Source organism: Elgaria multicarinata, chromosome 1 (genome assembly GCF_023053635.1).
Source record: "Elgaria multicarinata webbii isolate HBS135686 ecotype San Diego chromosome 1, rElgMul1.1.pri, whole genome shotgun sequence".
In the NCBI taxonomy this organism is placed as follows: Eukaryota; Metazoa; Chordata; class Lepidosauria; order Squamata; family Anguidae; genus Elgaria; species Elgaria multicarinata.
The window spans coordinates 126,534,563-126,556,434 of NC_086171.1; the positions used below are offsets into that span (position 1 = coordinate 126,534,563).

The 21,872-nt window shown below is 42.3% G+C and overlaps 1 protein-coding gene across 1 annotated transcript in view; it reads left to right on the plus strand.

The window, feature by feature from the left end:
- Positions 1-21,872, plus strand: part of TGFBR3 (transforming growth factor beta receptor 3) — a 173,763-nt gene that overhangs the window by 90,233 nt on the left and 61,658 nt on the right. The window contains exon 4 of the mRNA XM_063136429.1: positions 13,941-14,078. Coding sequence (XP_062992499.1) covers positions 13,941-14,078 — 138 coding nt within the window. The remainder of the gene's footprint in view (positions 1-13,940; positions 14,079-21,872) is intronic.

Genomic DNA, 21,872 nt, shown 5'->3' on the forward strand with positions numbered 1-21,872 from the left:
ATTTACTCTGGACTGAAGTCTCTTCTGGGTTATTTTCTAAGCCAGCTCAAAAATTACTGGTCATTGAATCTGGAACCCTTTTTGGGTTTAACCACCAGAACTTTCAAAGGAGGTTATATGGGTGCCAGATGGCTGTTTAGAGCCTTGTATCCAACAGAAACATCAGGCTAATCATAGTTTACTCTTAAAGAGATAAGAACCAATTATTTTCAGGCGGAGTGCGCCTTAACCACAGCTCTGTTCCCCCCTTAAAAATTGGACAGTAGGAGTAGTTATATTTTCTGGAAAATGCTGGACGGGGGTCTCAGATCATGCCAAGGCACAAAGGGGGAATTTAAGTGCATTTTTTAAAAATGAAATTGTCTAGCATTTGCTGACGTGCTTCAAAAATATTTTGGGACTGATTTGTGAGTAGGAGATGAAGAGAACTTGGAGAGTGCCCAGGTTTATATTGAAACTGGGAGCATTCCATTCACAATCAAGTCATTACAAGAGGCAGTAAAATAACACTTTGGCTCAATTCAGATGTTAAAACAAACCTTTGGGGTTCCCCCCACTCCAGCATGAGTCTTGGGCATGAGGAGAGAAGATGTAAAGCTGTCCATTCCTGGTTTATTCTAAATGCACTCTCCTAATTTTTCCGAACTTGGGAACTGCAAACCACAGTTGGTTAACAAGCCAGGATGTCAAACCAGAATGAAAACAGGAATCTGCAGCTTAAACAAACCAGGAATGAAAATTTTAATCTCTTTCCCAGGGGGAATGGGAAGTGCATGAGCTTGAGCAAACCATGGTTATAGGCAGGTTACAAGCAAACCATGGTTACAAGCAGGTGCAGGCTCAGGCTTGGGTACTGTTTCATCCCTTTCCTCTTTGCACAAAGAGGAGGAAATTAGAAGCTTCTACTTCTGCTTAGTGCCAAAATATGGTATGCCATTGGATCCAGTTGCAGCAAGCCCAAATTTGCCTACAAACAGACCTCTAAATCAGGATCAAACTGGGTTGGGATTCTGGTTTGTGGACAAACCGTATCTGCTGTCTTTTAACATAATGGCAAACTGTAGTTTGCTAGTAAGCAGGGTAGGAACCTTCTAATCTCCTCCCCTTGCATATGAAGAAAGAGGGAAAGGGAGGAGAAACGAATGTGCAAGCTTGAAGTTTCCACTTGCTTGTACTTATGGGGTCAAATGAACCATGGTTGGCTGTTGCATGTAGCAGCTAAATACGCTTCAATATGCTCCAGATATCTCTTGCTTGAGTTGCCTACTCCAGAGTGGGGGTGGGGGAGGAATCAGTAGAAGTGCTACATTGTCCTACATATATTGTTATGCTTGAACGTTCACAGCACATTTCTTCTCATCCTGTAATACTGAAATATGGACATACCTACCAGATCCCGCTCTTAAAAGCTCAAATGTTTTCAGTCTCCTGTGACTCATTATACTAGCTTTTTCTGCTGGCTCTATGAGGAGGAAAAAAACCTTTGTTTTACATTTACAACATAACTTTTCATTCTAAATTTGACATTTCCTGCATTGACTGAAGTATTTCTTCTTCTGAAGCGCACCTGTAAAATGATCTACTTTCCTCATACCCAGCTGGAGAAGTACGTAATTTGTGGACTGAACTGACCTTTAATTGGACAGAAATGCCAATATCCTTCCATGGAATTGTAGTTAAAAAAACACACTGCTCTATAATTAGCTAGAGACAAAAAACTGTTCCTATTAAGTGACCTGTCGAGGTGTATTAGTTAAAATAACTTCGAAGATATTCAGCATTTTATGTTTTGTAACGGACGAAGGCTGCAACCTTATGCGGGCTTACGAAGCAGTAAATCCCATTAAACGTGGAGGGACTTACTTCTAAGTAGAAATGCATAGGATTGGGCTGTAAATACCTTCTTTTTATGTTTAGTTTTTCAGCAGTTCCGATATATGCCTTTTTTTTTTTAATTAAGGGGAAAATGTTTGCCTATGCTTGGACATGATAAACATGAATTACAACTTTGTTCCTTTAAGTGTAGCAACACTTCAAAATTGCTAGTTGGGAGCAGACCAGAGGTATGTTTATTTGAGATCCAAAGCGGCAGAAGAGAAGGCTAGGGGAGTTTAAAATTAAGCCGCTATGGAAGAAGGGAGGAACAGGCAGGTCCTGTTGCATCGTGCTATTAACGAAATAGACAAGGACAATGGCAAACAGGGGCCTTAGCTAGACCTACCTGTTAATGCGTGACGGAGGGGTGAAGATCTCGCAATGTTTTTATCACAACATCCCCCTCTGTTTACACGCGGCTTGCGATGACCTCAGAGGGAGAGGCGTTGTGCCTGCCATTTTTAAATTTTTAAAGAGGCAGCAGCGCACGAGCGCGCATGCGTAGAAGGTAGGTTTTTTTTTTAAATAATAATAATAATTTCCCCTGCTCCCCCCACCTCACCCCGGATGGGCGCCTGCACCCCATGCTCGGGTCCCGGCTCCTCGCAAGGAACCTTGAGGAGCTGGGACAAACCTCAGATCCCGGCCACACGTTCCACAGACTTGGGCCTAAAGGGTATGGCGAGATCCCAGGCCAAGGGAGGGATCATCCCTCCCTGGTCCCGGGATCCCTTGTGTGTCATGTGGACGTACAGGGACGATCCCGGGGATCGCTCTGGGATTTCGTCCCATCTAGCTAAAGCCATGGACAATCCTGTTGCCTGCTTTCTCCTGCACACACTCTAAGGGCCAGTTCAGGTGTAACAACCACGTCTTATTAAGCTAAGAATAAGCCTTGAATCTGCACATTCCCTGCTTGCCTCTCTTCTTCCCTGCCTGTGCCAGCTTCAGGGCTTCTATTGTGATTCGTTTAAGCCATAGTTTCCTGTTACATCTGAAATGGGTAATGATGGTTTAATCTTGGCTTACTAGCTAGCAGGTGATTCCAGGAACTGATCCTGATTTCATACATTGGATGTACACCAGGATTAAATCATGGTTTTCTGTTTCAGATATAACAGGAAACTCTGTCTTAAATGAATGACAATAGAAACCCCGAAGGAGGGAAGAGGAGGAGGAAAAGGGACAGCGCACACCTCTAGCCCCCTGCTCTCATTTTAATAAATCGTATTTTTATTAAGCTAAGTTAATTTACATCTGAATCATCATTAATTGTTCTTCTTTCCTCGGGACAGCCCCTATTTTCTGGTACCATTTTTGCTTAGATTGAGATGCCTTGCTAACATTTTGTTAGAGTTAGTTTCCACAGGTGCCATATTCCAGAGTACACAGTTACTTCTCCAGGGTCTCTAGAAGTTACGTTTCTGAGAGGTAGATGCCAAGTGACATTTTTATAGCAGTCTCCTCATCATTAACAGTTTTATTGTTAACTGAGTAATTGGTACTCAGGTTGGTGCAGCACAAAGGGAGCAACAATTTGACTCTGGGGAATGAAAAGAAAGCTCAGAGAGTTGCCTTGCTATTGGTTAAGCCAAGGTTAGCTGGCTTACATGGCAAAAACTATACAGTGAAAGATAAATAGCTACCAATAGACAAAACAAAAGTTATCATGAGGGTTGCCCAGGTGGTATCTAAACCTGTTGACCTGTCTAGTTGATGGGAATACTTTAGGATTTTGCCATATTTTCCACCCAAGCTCTGGGCTGGTCAATTTGCAGCTACCATCAGGGGTTATCTGGCCATTTGGCAATCAGATAGGCATTTGCACATTTCCGTAGCTCCAAGGGAGCAGGTTCCTTTAATATAAGAATCAATGGAGGAAACACATCCACACTTACTCAGGCTCCTCTGCAGCCATCCAGGGCATTCGTGTAATTCCTGGCAGTTTACCATGCCTGGATTCTGTTGCTTCTTCAGAGGGTGTCAATAAAGCCTTCAAAGCCCTTTAAGTGAATCACTTTTATTTCATTTTATGTAAATGATTTTTATCCCACCTTTCTATACTGAAGGTTACTCGTTTCGTCCGTGGGACAGTTCATTCAACCAACATGATCAAATGGCAGAGTTTCTCCTGGACTGAACCACTTCAGACAGCAGATGGAGCATTGAAACTTTGAATTCTCAATGGCTGCGTTCAGACAATACAATAGTCAATGGTGGGGTAATAATCAGCTCAACAGTTGTTTATCTTGGGTGTACTCCCCACACAACATGATAATAATCAACCGTGGTATGGATTCGGATCAGCATTGAGTTGACTATTAGTCCACGCTGAGTTGACTCACTCATCTCCCACCCTCTCTCCCTCCGCGTCCCCCCACTAGTATCCCATCAGCCATTGCTGCTAAAAATCTATCCTGCCAGCTTGTCTAGAGTGGCAGCCATTGCTTTGACTGCTCTTGCCTTGCAACTTTGTGGCTGATGAAATAACCAATGGAGGCTGAGGAAATAACCAACTGTGTCTTCCATATAACACGATAACCAATGGTGGTTCAGTTAGCCAACTCTGCACAGCATTGGTTATTTGCGTTGGTTATTTCAGCTAAATACCCAACTGTTAAAAAGCTCCCTCTGCACAACATAATAACTCATGGTGGGTTAAATAACCAACTGTCGACTAGTTAAACCACTGTTGGTTATCGTGTTTTCTGAACCCAGTCACAGCCTCTCTCTCAACAACAGAGTGATACATTGTATCAACACAGCTGCAAATAAAGTGTGGTTATTTGCTTTATATTTCTGTATTGGTAGTTGCTTTCTGCTGTTATTAATGGATCACGCTAGGTAGTGTTGATCTTTGAAATTTCAGATTTTGTAGTAAAAGCTTTGCAAAAATAAAATGACCAGGCCCCATGCTGTAGCTCTGTAGAGAACAGTCTCTTGATCTCTGTGGGGTAGTTGGCATAAGTTGCCCTTGTAACTTTAAATAGAATTAAAACAAGCAAATGTGTTCTATTTAATGGGTAACAGACAATCTTTGCCTCCCAAGGATGCTTTTAACTGTGCAAGAATCCTTTTGACCACTGTGTGTTGTGGTGAGCTGAGACATATGGATTGTTTTGGGTTGTCTATTATCGTTTTGTGAACCAGAAGATTTTGCAGGTGATTGTTTCATTTTTAAAAGCACAAATCCTTATCTGCTTTAAGACATAGAAACAGTGGCTTCAGGCGGTCTCAGTCTAAACTCCTGGCTTCATGTATACATTGTATTCACTCCACTTAAAAACTTTGTGGTTGCTAAGGGCAGGTGTTCCTACCAAACTAAGGCTGCAATCCTTAGCTAGGCATGCTGAATCCAGTGGGTCTTACTTTGTGCTCCTAATAATGCTTTGATTACCTGGAAAAGATGGTGACCATTAGCCAAAAACTGATAGTAACGTTGGCTAGAGCTACCACATTCTTGCTCCATTTATCATAAGCAGGACTTTGTGTGTTCTGTGAATTTGCAGGATCATTATACATACAAGCATAGGATCTGCTGAGGAATGTGGATATCCTGGAACTTGGATAGCCACTGAAACATCACCAGAAGAAGGAGGAAGAGGAAGAGGAAGATTGTTGTTGTTGTTGTTGTTATTATTATTATTATTTCCACCACCGAGAGAGAGAGAGAGAGAGAGAGAGAGAGAGAGAGAGAATGTGTGAGAGTAGAAATTTGCAGTTTAAATTTCCCAGAAGGCAGCCCTCACCATTTTTAAGTTTTCATCTCCCCCCAAGATCTCCACCAAATGTTCCTCTTCAATGAATATACCTCTCATTGATTTCTGTTAGGTGATCACTCAAACTATAGCTGGCCTTTGTGGGGAGAGTGAGAGAGAGGGGAGAGGTAGACCTTGCCCTTTCACCTGGAGTTGAAGATACGTGTGTGTACAGGCTGCTAGAACCCTTCGCCACGTGAAAGAGAACCAGAAGGAGAACAATGAAAGGAAATCATTAGTGGAAATAGTCTCCCCTCCCTCCCCAGGTCTGACAGTCCTCTTAGATACAATATGTTTTCTTTGTCCGTTTTCTTAGTTTTAGGGCATGTCTAGACCTGGTGATATCCTGGGGATCACCCTGGCATCATCCCTGTGCATCCACATAACGCACAGGGGATCCTGGGGGCAGGGAGGGATGACCCTGTGGGGCAGCTTTAATCCCAGTTTTTCCCATGGTCTCAGGATCATCCCGAGACCGCGGAACGTGTGGGAAGCTGTCCCGGTTTCTTCCGGGCTTCTCGCGAGTAAACGTGAGGAGCTGGGCACGGGGCACAGAGCTCTTCAGGAGCTCTGTGCCCATCGGGGGTGAAGGGGGGGAGCATGAGGTTTTGTTAAAATTACTTTTTTGAAGGCGTGTGCCTGCGCTCATCTTCAAAAAAAATTGAAAATGGCGGCCGCAACGTCCTCTCGGGACATTGTGCGCCACGTGTAGACTGAGGGGGAGGATCTCACGATCACCATGTCGCGAGATCCTTGCCCTCCACCCCCCTGGTGTAGACTTGCCCAGAATCCAAAGGCAAGCCGTTCAGCTGCTCCTCTCTTCCTCTTTGATCCTATTCTCCCCAGTGTGCAGCTGCCATTCTTACAAGGAAAGAAGCAGCTAGTAGCAGCCCTATTGCAGCTGCAGCAACCTGTAACTGGGTGAGGCACTTTCCACTGAAAACAAGATCAAACAGTGCCTATGTGTGCACTCCCCCCACCCAAGTAATGTCCCTCTGGAAACACAGTTTTTCATAGGACAAATTTGGTTCCTAGATGGGACATTAAAATCATGGGCTACCTGGAACTATAAAGGACACATGGTCCCCCTACCAGGAACTGAGATTTCAGGGTTTGAAAAAAACAAGTCCCTACTACTTAGTGTTGCAATGCAATTGCACACCTCTTATCTTTCGTGTTTTTTCCGTTCGCCATTCTACAATTTGTCTGTCTAATAAGCATTGTCAGAATGTGGGTTTTTTCCTTCAGTAAATCATCTGTTAAAAATTAAGCACAAAATACTATTTTTTTCCACATATGGAAGTATACGTTTATTGCAGTAGAATGTGTTCCTTGCTATATCAAATCATACTTTTTCTATAACGTTTTCAAGGCTTCAGCATTGTCAGCAGTTAATTTTGCAGCTCTGATTGGTTTGCTGGAATCTTCATGTGCAAGGATGAAGGTCGGCGGAGGGAGGCATAAATTCTTTCCCTAAGAATTCTTCATTTGGCTTTTGGGTATTTTGTGTGTCTAAAGGAATAACTAGAGAATGACGGGATCTAAAAAAGAGACCAAAGATAATTATTTGACATACTGTAATCTCTGGTGATTTTCAATGATAAATATATCTTTTTGGGCCTAAAGAATTCTAAGAAATTGTACCTTGAGCCAATTTTTAAGTATTGCATCCTGTTAATAAATCATCAGTATCTGAAGCTGAATAAATGGAACTCAAATTGTTGATGATACATATGTAGTATAGAGGGAAATTCAGGGCATGAGTATGTTTAAAAATATTGCAAGCAGAATAATGCAGTATTGAACGTTGGCAATTAGTGGTCAGAATGTGTCCTCTTCCCCCCTTCCTTCTGGGCTTCTTGAAATTGCTTAGAGGGAGAGTTGTTGATCTTCACCCCCAGTTACTAGGGAAGGCACAAGCATCTTTTTAGGTATTTCCAAGCTAGGTTTTATGGGAATCTTGGGTTAGGAGACAAAGCCAGCCTTTGTGCTTCCAGTTAGAGCTTGCACTTGGCCGTATTCACCATCAGTTGTTTGGGTGCTTTGCAGTGCAGGGAGCCTATGAGCAGATACATGCATTCTGTGGGATGCATCTAATGTTGGTCTAATGCAAGTCTCACTGCTTTCAGTGGAACTATTCAAAGTAGGACCAACATTGGCCAGGACTACCACAACACTCAACATCTAAGGTCCTCCTCCGGCTGCCTGCTCCGAGGGAGATTCGGAAGACAGCAACAAGGGCCTTCTCGGTGGTGTCCCCTCCCCAATTATGGAATGGTCTTCCTGACAAGGCCCGCCTTGCGCCAACATTGCTATCTTTTTGGTGCCAGGTCAAGACTTCTCTCTCTTCCCAGGCATTTTGCAGCATGTGATGAGTTTTAATTGATCCCGGATCTGTTTTTTAGGTTTGGCTGATGGCTCAAAGTTGTTTTTAGATGTATGTTGCATTTGTGTATACTGTCTGTTGTCTGTTATGGTTTTAAATGTTGTTTATCATTTTTAATGTTTTAATCTTTTTTAAACTCTCCAGGGTGCTTCAGCTATGGAGTGGTATAGAAATGTAATAAATAAATAAAAATAAATCCTGTTTTTTTATATATTTTACCTAGGAAGCTGCCTTATAGTGAGTCAGATCATTGCTCCATCTAGACGAGTATTGTCCACACTGGATGGCAGCAGCTCTATGGGGTTTTAGGCAGGATTCTTATCTAGCTGTACCTGGGTATTGAACCTGGGACCTTCTGCATGTACTGTATATGCTCTGCCACTGAGCTATGGCCTCTCCCTTTACACTTGACAAGGAGATCAAACCATGTCATAGACTACACTCCTGCTCTTTTGATGGGTCTGCGGCCAAGATGCTTCTAATCACATCTACCCAATTGCATGCTTTTGTTTAGCCACACATGAGTAGACTTTTTGCATCCTTATGACTTAGTTTGCGTCCTCCTGTGGTAGAGAGCACTGTGCAGAACTGGTCAAATTGTGTATAATAGCTTGCATCTTTCCGTTGGCTGCTTGTTCCTAGCTCTGTGTAGAGTTGTCATCCATTTCATGTGGTGTGTGTTTTTTTAGTTCATATTTCAGGAGCTCTGTCCTTAATAAATAGTAACTGCACAATAGGTGCAGCTTATGAAGGCGGATTGTGTATCTAAACAGACATCAATAAAAATATAAACTGAATGAGGAAATCTTTCAGGGCACTAATTAGCAAAAATCTAGTGTTGCTTGGAGGACTACAGATCAAATCCTGAGAAACCCTGATCCCAGTTGCTAAGAAGCAGGCCAGAGGGGCTAGTGAGGAAATTAGTGGCAATAGAAATGGGACTTTTTGGCAGTCCAAATGTTAAAAGTGGATAGTGTAGTGTGGTGTAGTGGCTAAAGTGTTGGACTGGAAGTCAGGAAATCCGGGTTCTAGTCCCCACTTGGCCAAGGAAACCCACTGGGTGACTTTGGGCCAGTCACATACTCTCAGCCCAGCCTACCTCACAGGATTGTTGTTGTGAGGATAAAATGGAAAGGCGGATTATGTACGCCGACTTGGATTCCTTGGAGGAAAAAAGGTGGGATATAAATGCAATAATAAATAAATAAATAGTGGTGTAGCAAACATGTGAAAAAGAAAGTGGTATTGGTGGAAATGTGATGAGGTAAGGTGGCCTTCCCTAGCATGGAAGTTTTGGATTACAACTCCCAGCATTTCTGGCTGTTGGTCTTGCTGGCCGAGACTAATGGGAGTTGCAGTCAGAAACATCTGGAGGGGACTAGGATGGAGAAGGCTGGGACAGGGTTTAGAAGAGTTGAGGAAGTGGGATCTACTTTATAGACTATCTCAGGAATCAATGGGTTAACCTTCTTTTTGCACCTGAATGGCTAATTAGGTTTATATAAGTACCCTTCAAGACATAATGATCCAGTTTTGTGATTTGAAGATATAAAGCATGAAATTTCTTAGGCTTAGAAGTCCATTTTTTCGCTTATGCTTTTCTGAACAGCTGTCTCAATATGGGCACTGTAACTTGATATATTTTTGCCCTGGTTTATTAGCGCAAATTTGTAATGGTTGTTTTGGAAAAATGTGCTGTGAATTAATCCGGAGTCCTTCACACTAGAGTGGTTAGTTCAGCATTAGAAAACCTTGGGCATTAACTTTCATAACAGCATTTGTGAGCATGTGATTTGAGGCCTTAAAGTCAGCAAAACCAAATTATACTTCAACAGTCCTTTTAACTTTGATCATTTTTCAATATTCATGCCCTAGTCTGTTCCTATAATACAAATTGCTTTGCCAGAATAATGGGGCACGAGCCCATGGTCTGTTTTTGTAATTTGGTTGCTGTGGTGATGCTCGGCCTTCCATGAAACTGGTATCTCCCGGGAAACGGAAAGTTTGCAGCTGTCTTTACCTCCCTGATATCATTTGTGTCTGCAGTTCCCTTTTGAAAGAAATCCTTAACTGTATAGGCATGTAAATCCCATAGAAATATTCACTAGATAATACCAATTTTTCTTGAACAAGGTATATTAGCTATTAAATACATACATTGAACTCCAACTCTTCTAATAACTAGGGCTTTGCCTTTCTTATCTACTGCTATATCCATACTGGAAAAATGGAACTAATTTTCTAATGAAACTTCCATTTGAATTTTAACTGAAAGTGTGCCTGTTATATTTGTATCTTCCTTTGAACTAAGAACTGGCGCCTGGATTTATTTTTTTATTTTTTTATTTAAAGCATATTTGGGGGCTGTACGACTTCAGAATATGGATGGTGGATTGTATGATTTGATGCTACTTTAACAAATATTTTATTATTATTATTATTATTATTATTATTATTATTATTATTATTATTATTTATTTATTTATTTATTTATATAGCACCATCAATGTACATGGTGTTGTACAGAGTAAAACAGTAAATAGCAAGACCCTGCTGCATAGGCTTACATTCTAATTAAATCATGGTAAAACAATAAGGAGGGGAAGAGAATTCAGACAGGCACCGGGTAGGGTAAAACTAACAGTATAAAGTCCAAACAACATCAAGTTATAAAAGCTTTAGGAAAGAGAAAGGTTTTTAGCTGAGCTTTAAAAGCTGCGATTGAGCTTGTAGATCTCAAATGTTCTGGAAGAGCGTTCCAGGCGTAAGGCCTGAAAAAATTTAAAGGCCTGAAAAATATCCGTCAAGATAAACAGAGCTCTAAGATGCAACTTTACGCTACGTCTAGACAGTAGATCGTGCAGCAAGTTAAAAGGCCTAAGAGAATAAAATGTTCTTTGTCTGATGCCAGAAAAAAATCCATAAAGTAGATGCCATGCAGGCTTCTCTGTAGAAACATTCACCAATTGTGGGGATACCACTGAGAAGGTCCCCTCACTAAAAGTGAGTATGGGTGGAGGCACTCAAACCAGGTAGGGATGTATGAGAAGAGGTTGGCCTTCAGATTGTGTGGTCCTAAGCCATGAAGGGTTTTATAGGCCCAAAACAGCACCTTGAACTGAGCCCGGAAATGAACCAGAAGCCAGTTGGACAAGCATCTGTCGGGGATGCTTTAGGGTGGATTCCTGCATTATTATTATTATTATTATTATTATTATTATTATTATTATTATTTATTTATTTATTTATATAGCACCATCAGTGTACATGGTGCTGTACAGAGTAAAACAGTAAATAGCAAGACCCTGCCGCATGAGCAGGGGGTTGGACTCGATGGCCTTGTAGGCCCCTTCCAACTCTGCTATTCTATGATTCTATGATTCCAGTCAGTACTCTTTCTGCCATATTTTCCACTAACTGAAGTTTCTGGAAAAAAATAGGGTGGATTCCTGCATTGAGCAGGGGGTTGGACTCGATGGCCTTGTAGGCCCCTTCCAACTCTGCTATTCTATGATTCTATGACTGTTTTCACATGTTTTGCCTGGATGTGGAGAAGGGCTTTAATGATCTCTCCTTTATTGGCACCACTCTGTCCCATTATACCATTCTCAGTGGACTAATCCCAGGCACTTCATGCATCCTCAGCTTGCTCCATTTGTTTGTCCTGTCCCAGTGTCACCTGGAATGTATTTAATTTCTAAGAGGAGTGAGAGGGAAGTTAAATTTAAAAAAACAACCATCTTGTTTACCCAGGCCCTTGAAAGAAATATGTTAGTATGTAGGGAGTGGGGAATTTTGAAAACTATGCCCAGTATTCCAAACATTGATAAGTGCAGGCCGCTGTCCACCCACCTAGCCACCGCACACACAATTGATCACTTACAATCAGGGAAGGGGTTTGAGGATAATGGTTAGGACTAGACGATTCTCTGCCATTGAGCAGATCTTTTGCAGTTTGCCCACGCGCTATCATGAGATCCAGAACATCTCATCTCTTTCCTGGAATTGCACTTATTAGTAAACCTCATTCTGAGCTTGCTAGGCTTCTCCTAGACGTCCTCCCTAAAGACGGCTCAGCCCACACATCCTAGACTCTGCAGCAGAGAATGGCTTCTTTCATGCTCCTTCCCCCCAGATAGGTTCATGCAGCTTGTGTCTCTATTGATTGCACAGGACCCGTACAGCTGTAATATCAAAAGCCGCTAAGAGAAGCTTGTTAGCAACGTATTCAGAAACTGCACGCATGCGATCCAGGCCCCCTTGAAGCCAGGCATGCTTTTAGGATGGTGGGGTGGCTGTTCACCTTTCCTCCTTTGCGTATTACACCATGGGATGTCACTGCAGAGCTGCAGATCATGAGGCTGGGGTTCCATTTCAATGCTAATTTGTTGGGTGGAGGATCATCAAAGGCTTTGCAATTGCTGCTCAACGCAATTGGCAGACTGGGTTAATTGAAATAAAAACGGATACCGTGCTAGCTTCTGGGACAACCCAGTCAGCAACAGACGTTTGCTACCTTGTCTTCTGTTTGATGAGAGCGAGGGTGCTTCTAGGTGGTGGTGGTGGGGCTCCTAGCGCTATCAATCAAAAGACATTTATTCCATCTTTCTGGATTTTCTTTGGTAAGGAAAAAAAGGCCAGCCTCCCACAATCTGGTACCCTCTAGATGTGCTGGACTACAACCTCCATCAGCCCCAGGCAGCATGGGGAAAGGCCAGGGTTGATGGATCTTGTAGTCCAAAACATCTGGCAGGCATCCAGTTGCGGAAAGCTGAAAAAGATGGAACGCATAGTGGGAAAGCGTGGGAGGGTTGCAAATGACATCTGCCCCCTACCCCCTAGTAGAACTCCTTGAATTGGGCAGGGCAACTGCACAATGAAAACTTCATCTGGAAGCCCTGCTATGCCCCAGGAGTGAAAGCTGTGAGCTAGGAAGTGCTAGGTTCAAATTTCACCTAGGCCATGATCTCAAAAGGTGGCCTTAACCATGCCCTGTCCCTGAGCCTTATCCCACCCCTTCTTCATGACACTGTTGGCTTCAGGCTTTGCGGAGACGTTGGGCAAGATGCCCTCAGGGTCCCCTCTCTCTGAGAAGCTCCTCTGCTTCCTCATTTCTATTGCTTCTGCCTATTTGCTTGCCTTCTTTGTGCCTCTGACCAAATCTCTGCCACCGCTGAGAAGGAAAGGGCAAGGGAGGTGGAGGGGGCTGCCCCTTCTCCTTGCTCCTCTCCCTGCTCACTTGCCTGGAGAAGGCACCTGAACAGGCAGGAAGCAGGAAGAGGAGAAACAGCAGGGTCAGGGTACTCTGAGAGTCAACAGTGAGCTCCTGTCTCAGCCTATGCCCCAGTGCTGCCAACCCCTGACATTTCAGCCATGAATTCACTTGGGTGGTCTAAAGCAGGGATGGGCAACATGGTTCTCATAGGAACCATTGCAGTCCTGGACACCTTTCTTGGCACTCACCAAGGCGCCCCAGTACTCCCAGGTTTTTTTTTAATTAATGCTTTTTCTTCCCAGCATCTGAGATTGCTGTGAAATAGGTTTCTGTGAAAACTGGGTTCAAAGGAGTGTTGGGGCTCAGTTCCCACCTCTTGTTCTCAGCCCTTGGGCAGATTACTAGTCCTTTGCCATGCCTCCTGTGGCAGCCATATTGTGGTGGTGCCCATGACAGTTTCCTCAAATGGCCCAATGTACCTGTGGCCCCAAAAGGCTGCCAGCCCTTGGTCTAAAGCAGGCCACTCACTCTCAGCTTCAGCCCCACCCCAACTGTAACACAAGAAATAATGATCTAAATGTATCAACAGGACTACGTGAAAGGATTATCAAAATGATGTATGCGAAGGACTCTGAACAGTCAAACAGATAAATCAAGGAATGGTCATGTTTTAATTAACGGCCGTTATTTGTTTTTGTTTTTACAGGTTGCTTTACATTTGACTCCGATTTCTTCCGTTCATATCCACCAGAAGCCATTGGTGTTCTTAATGAACTCTCCTGTGCCCATGGTGTGGAAGGTGAAAACGGAACGGCTTGCCCAAGGGATTCCAAGACTTTTCATTGTAAGTACTCAGGGTTTCCTGATGGCCCTGTAGCCCCTTCATAATGGCACCATATGCAATTGACAGATGAGGCTAGACTAGAGAAATGTTAATTAGCTATCAGGTTTCAGGGCAAAGGCTCCCAGGGGCAATTTGGTGGCTTGTGAAAGCAAGTTGAGATTATGCCGTTCTTTATTTGAATTTTTGTTTAAAATGAGGTGGTATTTTTTTCATTGGAACTGCCCTTATTGTGTGATTGTTGACCATAGTGGGCTTCCTACTTTGAACTGCTGTGTGGCCTATGACAGATCATTAGCCCTTGGAGTTGCAATAGCAGCAATGCCAAAGGCCAAGAGCAGAGTAGGAAATGCTACTAGCAAACAACTTCTTGCTGTGTGGTCTGCAACCAGAATCAGTTTGTGCTCAGCCTCTGGCGCATAGTAGAGAGGGTATTTTTTTTTAGTTTGAGGTTTCGTTACAGCACAAAACTAGGTCTAGAATGAAGTCATGTATGCTTCTCAAATACTGGAACGCCACTTCTGCAGAAAGATCCAGCTATTACCTACTGTTTTGTAAATCAAATCTCCGTAGTTTGCCAGGATTTTCAAATTTGTTAGTTGTAAAGCTAAGCAGACGGGTTGTTTGGATTGCATTTTTAGGCTATGATATCATGTCTCAGGATGAATCCTTAAAGATTCATTATTTAACATCCTAATTTCAGAAACAAACATGACTGTTGCTGGTTGCCGAAGAGTTGCGCAGGGCCCAGTTCTGCTTAGTAAGGCAGAACTCACGGCATTAAATAGGGGAAATGATGCTCATCTTGGCTTCAAATGAGAGGGGAGAATTTCTCCATGTGCATCTGGAATCAATGATTTATTAATGGGAAGTCGTGTTGCTACTATTAGCAGTTCCAGGGGCCAATAGCAGCATGGGATGGAGGCCTCAGAACAAAACAGTGCACCGCAGAGCTGATTTGGATCAGGTTGCTGCAGTTGCTGTTAGGAAGAATCTGAATCCAAGGATTCAAGGATGTGCTTGGCATCATGTGTAGTTTGACCCTGAAGTGGCCTTTTGATCCCATATGATTCTATGATGGTTCATATTTGGCTTCCCAACTTTATTTGTTGTCTTATTAGTCACCTTTCTGTTGAAATGTTAAAGATGAGTTGCAACACATGACTTACTTTCAAGAAGCTGGAAATGATCTCTTACTCCCCGTTATACAGCGCTACCCGGGCCGTTCTATAAAGGACCTGAATTCTATCCTGCTTCAAGGCTATAACAAAACAATTACCGAGCAGGTGACGAAATTTCTTAATCTGGTTTCCAGATAAGACCAACAATGGGACCTTTTTCCTTTTAACCTAACTCTACGTGGTTTTAATTAAATGTATATTTATGGTTTTACTGTAAACTGCCTGTTTATATGTCTGATGGTCTGTTGACCGTAACAATAAAGATCTGATTTGAAAGATGACTTACTTTGATCCTAAAATTGAGGCACATTGCTGATGCCACATGTGAACATTCTGCTGATGCCACACCTATACAGAATTTGCTTTCTAAAATATTTAATAACTTTGTGACCACTCCTGTCACATTGGGCCCTTTCAGAAGACACCTTAAACCATGGCTTTAACCATGGTGAATAAGGCTTTTTGCTTTATTCATCATGGTTAAAGGTGTCTTCTGAACGCTGCCATGGTTTAAGGTGTCTTCTGAACATTGCCAATGTTATTTTGGGGACTGAAAGCTTAGATTTCAAGGCTCTGAAGAAAAAGTCTGTTATACGGAGTTGTAAATGACATGTGTGCCCCATTTTTAAACACAACCAAAAAAATTATCCTATATCCAGAACGTTCAGAAAAGTCTCTAAAATTGAATTGTAGCACTATCAATGTGCAGGATGCAGAACATTTTACTTTAGCCAAGCCTTCCCCAACTATCAGCCATGCTGGGTGGGAATGATAGGAGTTGCAGTCCAACATATCTGGAGGGCACCAGGTTGGGGAAAGCTACTGTAGCCCTTTGTACTGAATATTTTTTTGGCTTGGGTATCTATCCCATGCTGAATCCACTTTAACAAATGTAGTCTTTTGAATTTTAATCCTTAGCACATTTTCCTAGCAAGTTCCCAATTTAAAGAATTTGTTCTAATTATAAAACAACATCAATGTCTACAATGAGAAATATGTGTGTCCCACATATTCCCAGGGTGGCCCACACTGTATTAATGTCAGAATTATTGCGTCTGTCTCTATGGAAGCATTTACTTAGATGATTCATAGACTTCTGGCTTCTCTTCCTAAATGTGAAAGGACATTGCTTTATTAACAGGTTGTTATTTTCCATCAGTAACTCCGATCTTCTGAGGTAGATCTTCTGCTAATACAAAGATGAAGAACTAAGAGCATCTGTACTTTCAAGGTTGAAAGAAAAGCACCCTGGAATAAGTGGCAACGAGATTAAATGCCTTCAGTTAAATTGCTACAGAAGAGCATAAGAACTGACTTGATAGCTCAGGTCCAAGCTCATCTCAGTGGCCATCTGGGTGCCTGTAGGAACCTCTCCAGCAGCACATAACCATGGTAGCTTCTCCCGATAGATGTCCTTAGCATCTATCCATCAAGATATGCCACCTCTGAACATGGTCAGCTGTCATGGCTAATAGCACTTTACCGACAATTTTTCAGGAATACTTACAATAGTCTTGTAAGATGGGACAGTTTTATTACCCTCATATCACAGATGGAGGGCTGAGACTGAAAAATAGTGGTTTGATAAAGAGCACAAGTGTGTTTGTGGCTAAGGTAAACCCGAACCAGCAATCTCCTAAATTAGCCTTCTCCAATCTGGTGCCCCCGGGACGTTTTTGACTTCAACTCCCATCCGTCCAAGCAGCATCACCAATGGTCAGGAATGCTGGGAGTTGTAGTCCAAAATATCTGGAGGGCATTAGGTTTTGGAAGGTTGTCTTAAATCATAGCTTATTTTCTTAGCTATGATGCCACGCCAATGTAATATTTTCTGTGCTCCTCAACAACATTGGCTAGCACACCCCATAATTTCGTTTTTGCTTGTTCATTTGTTTGTTTATTTAGGTGTTGCATTTTACATGGGGTAAATAATAAGATGCTAATTAAATCCCTCTCACAAATACACAGCCGCCACTATGAAGAATGATCTCATGTAATGTGTCTCCATTGCAGGTTCAGACTTGGCGTTGTATCTAATATTAGCCCTACTTAGAGAAGAACCATTGAAATGAATAGGGTTTAAGTTAGTGGCTTATGGGAAAGAAGTTTCCTGAACGTGGAGCAGAATCAGAGGATTTTTCCCCTAGGTCCCCATTGATGTTTGAAATTGGGGTAGAGGTGGCATTAACTCTCTCTATCTTTCTCTCTATCCTAGAGATTACAGCAGGAAATTTTATTTATTTATTACATTTATATACTGCCCCATAGCTGAAGCTCTCTGGGCGGTTTACAAAAGTTAAAAACAGTGAACATTAAAAGTATACAAAATTTAAAACCATCAAAAACATAAAAACAACAGTATAAAAACAACAGTATCCATTTAAAAACAACAGTTCTGGGGTCCATTAAAAAAACAACTTAGCATTGTTAAATGCTGTTAAATGCCTGGGAGAAGAGAAAAGCCTTGACCTGGCGCCGAAAAGATAACGGTGCCAGGCGAGCCTCATTGGGGAGATCATTCCATAATTGGGGGGCCACCACTGAAAAGGCCCTCTCCCTTGTTGCCATAAGGAACAAAGCTATGGGCAAAGCATGTAAGGTCCAAGGCATTTTAGTCACCATGGTAGTCTGTGAGAGAACACAGCAGAGAAAGCAAAAACTGTCCCTGTGGGATCTCTCCCTGGCCGTCCACTGTTAAAGGAACAGTACCCCTGGTTCAGGAGCTGGAAAAATTGTAGTAAGGGCTAAATACTCAAAAGCCTGCCAAAACAGTGGGGGAAATATCCGTGATGCCATGTAGCATTGCTTTATAAACTAATGTATTAAATCTGTTTAGTTAAACTAACTTCTACCCACACATGGGTCAGTGGAAATGTACAAGGAACATCTTTTTAAGAGCTTCATACTTACAGACATTAACTACTTTCAAATACAGGAAACTATTTATGCTTGCTCGTTTTAACGTTTTGCCATCTGCTCTCCTAACTGGCTGGTTTCATAAGATTCTGCTCTGTAGATGACTTTGTCCTTGTGGAACCACAGAGACCTAATAATTTGTTGGTCACGTCCTTTTTACATTGCAGTGTAGAGAAGTCAGGGATAGGCTGATTCCTCTTTTATTCAATAACTCTGCCTAGAAGATCCGCTGAAATTCTAATATCTTTCTTACCTAATTGATGATTCTTATTTATTTCCCTGACAAGGTAGCTAAATTACTTCCATGTTCAATATAAATTGGGAAGCAGATGGTAAAGCTGGAGCAGGGAACCTTTTTCAGTCCAAGGTGCGAGTTGTTTAAGAGAAGCTCTCAGAGCCTGCATTCCTGTGGTGGGTGTGGCCAAAGGCAAAATGGGGGCAAAATTATAAACACCAGTATAATGTAGCTTAAAACTCTTACTGCCAGTAACTAAGCCTTAACTTTAAGAGAGGTATTTTGGCTCTTCAGAATGGGGGGAAAAGCTACACAGAAGCCAGGAAATCACCAAAAGGGGACATGGACATCTTGGGACCCCTGGAGAGTAGGATTTGGCCCCTGGGCTGAGGTTTCCCACCCCTGTAGTGGTAAAAGAAGAACTTCCTTTTGGTTCCCTATAAAGTTACCTGTATTTCCTATATTTTTAATGTGTTTTATTCCGCCTGTATCAAATTTCATTGATCTGTGACTAAGAATTCATCCAATTCAACACATAGGCTGCTTTCTCATTGAAAATCTCCCCCACCCTGGTGCTTCCTTTTTCTCTTTTATGGAAAAGAGCTTTCCCCTTACAGCAATAAAAGATGTGTGTGAGGTCGTGATTTTGGCGGGGGAAATGGCCTGAGGAGAAAGGGTTAAAGAGGTCTTTAAAAAGAAACATAGAACTACATGTAAGGTATAATACAGTCACTTTGTCTTTGACTTTTTAGCATCATTAGTTCTTATACAGATTTTATTTGTACTTTATCACAGATACTTGTAAATGCTGACATCATTCTTAGGGGTTTTATTACCAGGTTTTGTGTGTCCTCTGTGTATGTATCTGTGTTGAAAGTTGACTGACTAGAACTACAACATGTCAACACAGTATTTTTAAGGTGATTGATGAGAGAGCAAATTCACAATTATCTAGGAGGATTTTAAAAGCTGTTTCGCCTTGAAAATGCTGATATCTACACTAGTGTGGCGTCTCCCCTCCGCATACCCTAATGTCTTGTTAGGAAGTAAATTATGTTCTTCTGTACCAAGGGATTGATTTAAGAGCAGGAGTAAATCATTGTAAAGGGTAGATTGTTTGAGAACTTTAGTAACTAGTTAATTTAAGTAAAGCTAAAAATGAAATACACACACACACACATACTAGAGTGAATTAGCTGCAATCCTATCCATACTTACCTTGGAATAAGTTTCATTATTCTAGGAATAAGTTTCACAATGGGACTTACTTCTAAGTAGAACTACATAGGATTGCACTGTAAATTAGTCCATATGATACAGTAGTGTGGTCCATAATATGCACCAGGTCATCTTCCCACCTACCTGTAGGATTTTTCACCTGAGCTAGGAAAGATTATATTTGTTTGAGCATGGAATCTCAATTCTGCTTGAAAATAGGAGTTAGATCACAGAGTTAGGAGAGTCTTGTGGTCTTTGTGTAGCCCCTAACTACTGTGATCCTTTGCTAGCACAGAACCTATTTTGGAACTATCTTGAACGCTTTAGCTAGGACGTAGATGCCGTTGCTCTCTCCTACCAAGCAGATGGGTGGTGGTGCACTTCCCCTGGTCAGTTCTCGTTTGCCTACTGCTCAAGCCACTTTAATCAGGGTGGCCAGATGCAAAAGAGGACATGGCCCTACACTCCAGCAGTCCTATAGAAGAGGGTATTGTAGCAGGTGCAGCTTGCATGAGAAGCTGCGATACCTTCTGAAACTCCTTTTTCTGCACAACTAATAAAGGTGCCAGAAATATCTGTCTACCCTACACATCACTGAGAACTTTCCCCCTGTAAGTTCTTTGCTTTCTCTCTGAGCTTTTCTTGAATTTTGCTAGTTTCTGCCTTTTATTTCTTCCTTGGATTTCCTTTGTTTGCTCCCAACCTCACTCTGAGCAGAGGTGTGTGCTTGTATGTGTAGGTTGTAAGTTGTAAATATGAACTGACTCATTGTAAAATACACTAGGAGCGCATGGCCAAACTGATACTTGAATTTAAATCTCTGATGTTCCCATCCACCACTTTAGCCCCCATAACCTGAAGATAACCTGCCAGACTAGAATATCAAGGGTACTGCATGAACATACCCATATAAGGACAGTGTTCTAGCTTCCCATATTTGGCCAGGCCAGTGTCCTTTGCTGTTTAGAATTGCAGTGAAAAGGAAATTCATACGAAGAGGTAAACAATTAAATCTGTATCTTCAGAGTGGCTTGAAATAACTGGTTTGTGATGCAAAGCAGTTTTATTAGCAGAGACCTTAAAGACTGGAGATACACAAAACCTATAAGTGTGTGTGTATGTGTGTGTGTGTTTTTCTACTGGTTTGAAATATCCCCATGCTGTAGCAGTCTTAGAAGGCAAGGGAAATCCCAGCCGCAGAGTTGCTAATTCCTCCCCCATCGCTCTTTCTTTTTTCTTTTTCTTTTTTGCTTGAAGCAAGTTTCCACACGAAGCCATTGGCAGGAAGCCATGGTTTTTATGTTTGATTCTTGTGTCAAAGAGGTGGCCTTTGCAGGTGTTGCTCAGCTGGTGGAAACTTTTGCTTCAAGCGGTAGCCCTTTGACTTCCATGGCTCAAGGTCTTTCCTGCTGGAACGAGGCTGTTTGTTATGGAAACTACAATGAAACTTCCCTAGATACTTTACTCTGTGGCCACAGAGCACCATTACTTTTGAATATGCAGTAAAGCCCACATGTAATGGATTACTCCAGTTTTCTCCAGTGATTGGTGTGAGCATGACAGCTCTCTTGTGAGTTCCTGCTATATGGTGGCTGTGTGTTCTACTTTACAGAGGGCAATCCTGTGTTTGAAGGTGTCCTCTGTTTGAAGGACTGTCCAGTCCAAGTCCAGAATAAAGATAAAAAAGCATAATGAGAAGGGAGAGCATGCCGGGGGTGGGGGGGCTTGAAAATGCCCATCACCTGTTAACACCTGGACAGCAGAATAAGCAGGTACACAGGTCACTTGATCACAGTCATCCCTACTGTGGGGAGATGAATTTCTATTTATAGCAATTCTAAATTTGCACCTATTCATATAAATTAGTGCATGTAATTTTTATGCAGATATGTACCCCCTTTTGTCCTCTTTTTGGTGAGGCATTTCCTCTTTTTTGGTGGTCCGTAAGTGGCCACCTTAGTTCACACTCATTCGAAATCCTCACTGGTTTCATTGGAAAGGCTTTAACAAGCATCCCCTTGCCTAGGCAGAGCTATAGAAGTTAATGAGGCATGTGCCTGAGTTTCCTGTGACTCTGAAGGAGGGGATTTGTCTGCACACCTGTAACCTCTTAACCCCTTGCTTGCAACTATTGCTTTTAGTAGGGTGGTGCAAGATTTGGCCTCGGCTTCAGAAGTCCGAGGCTTCGGTGGCCATTTCACAGAGTAGCTGCCATGTCCTGCGCAGCCCTTGTGCCCAGGGAAGAAA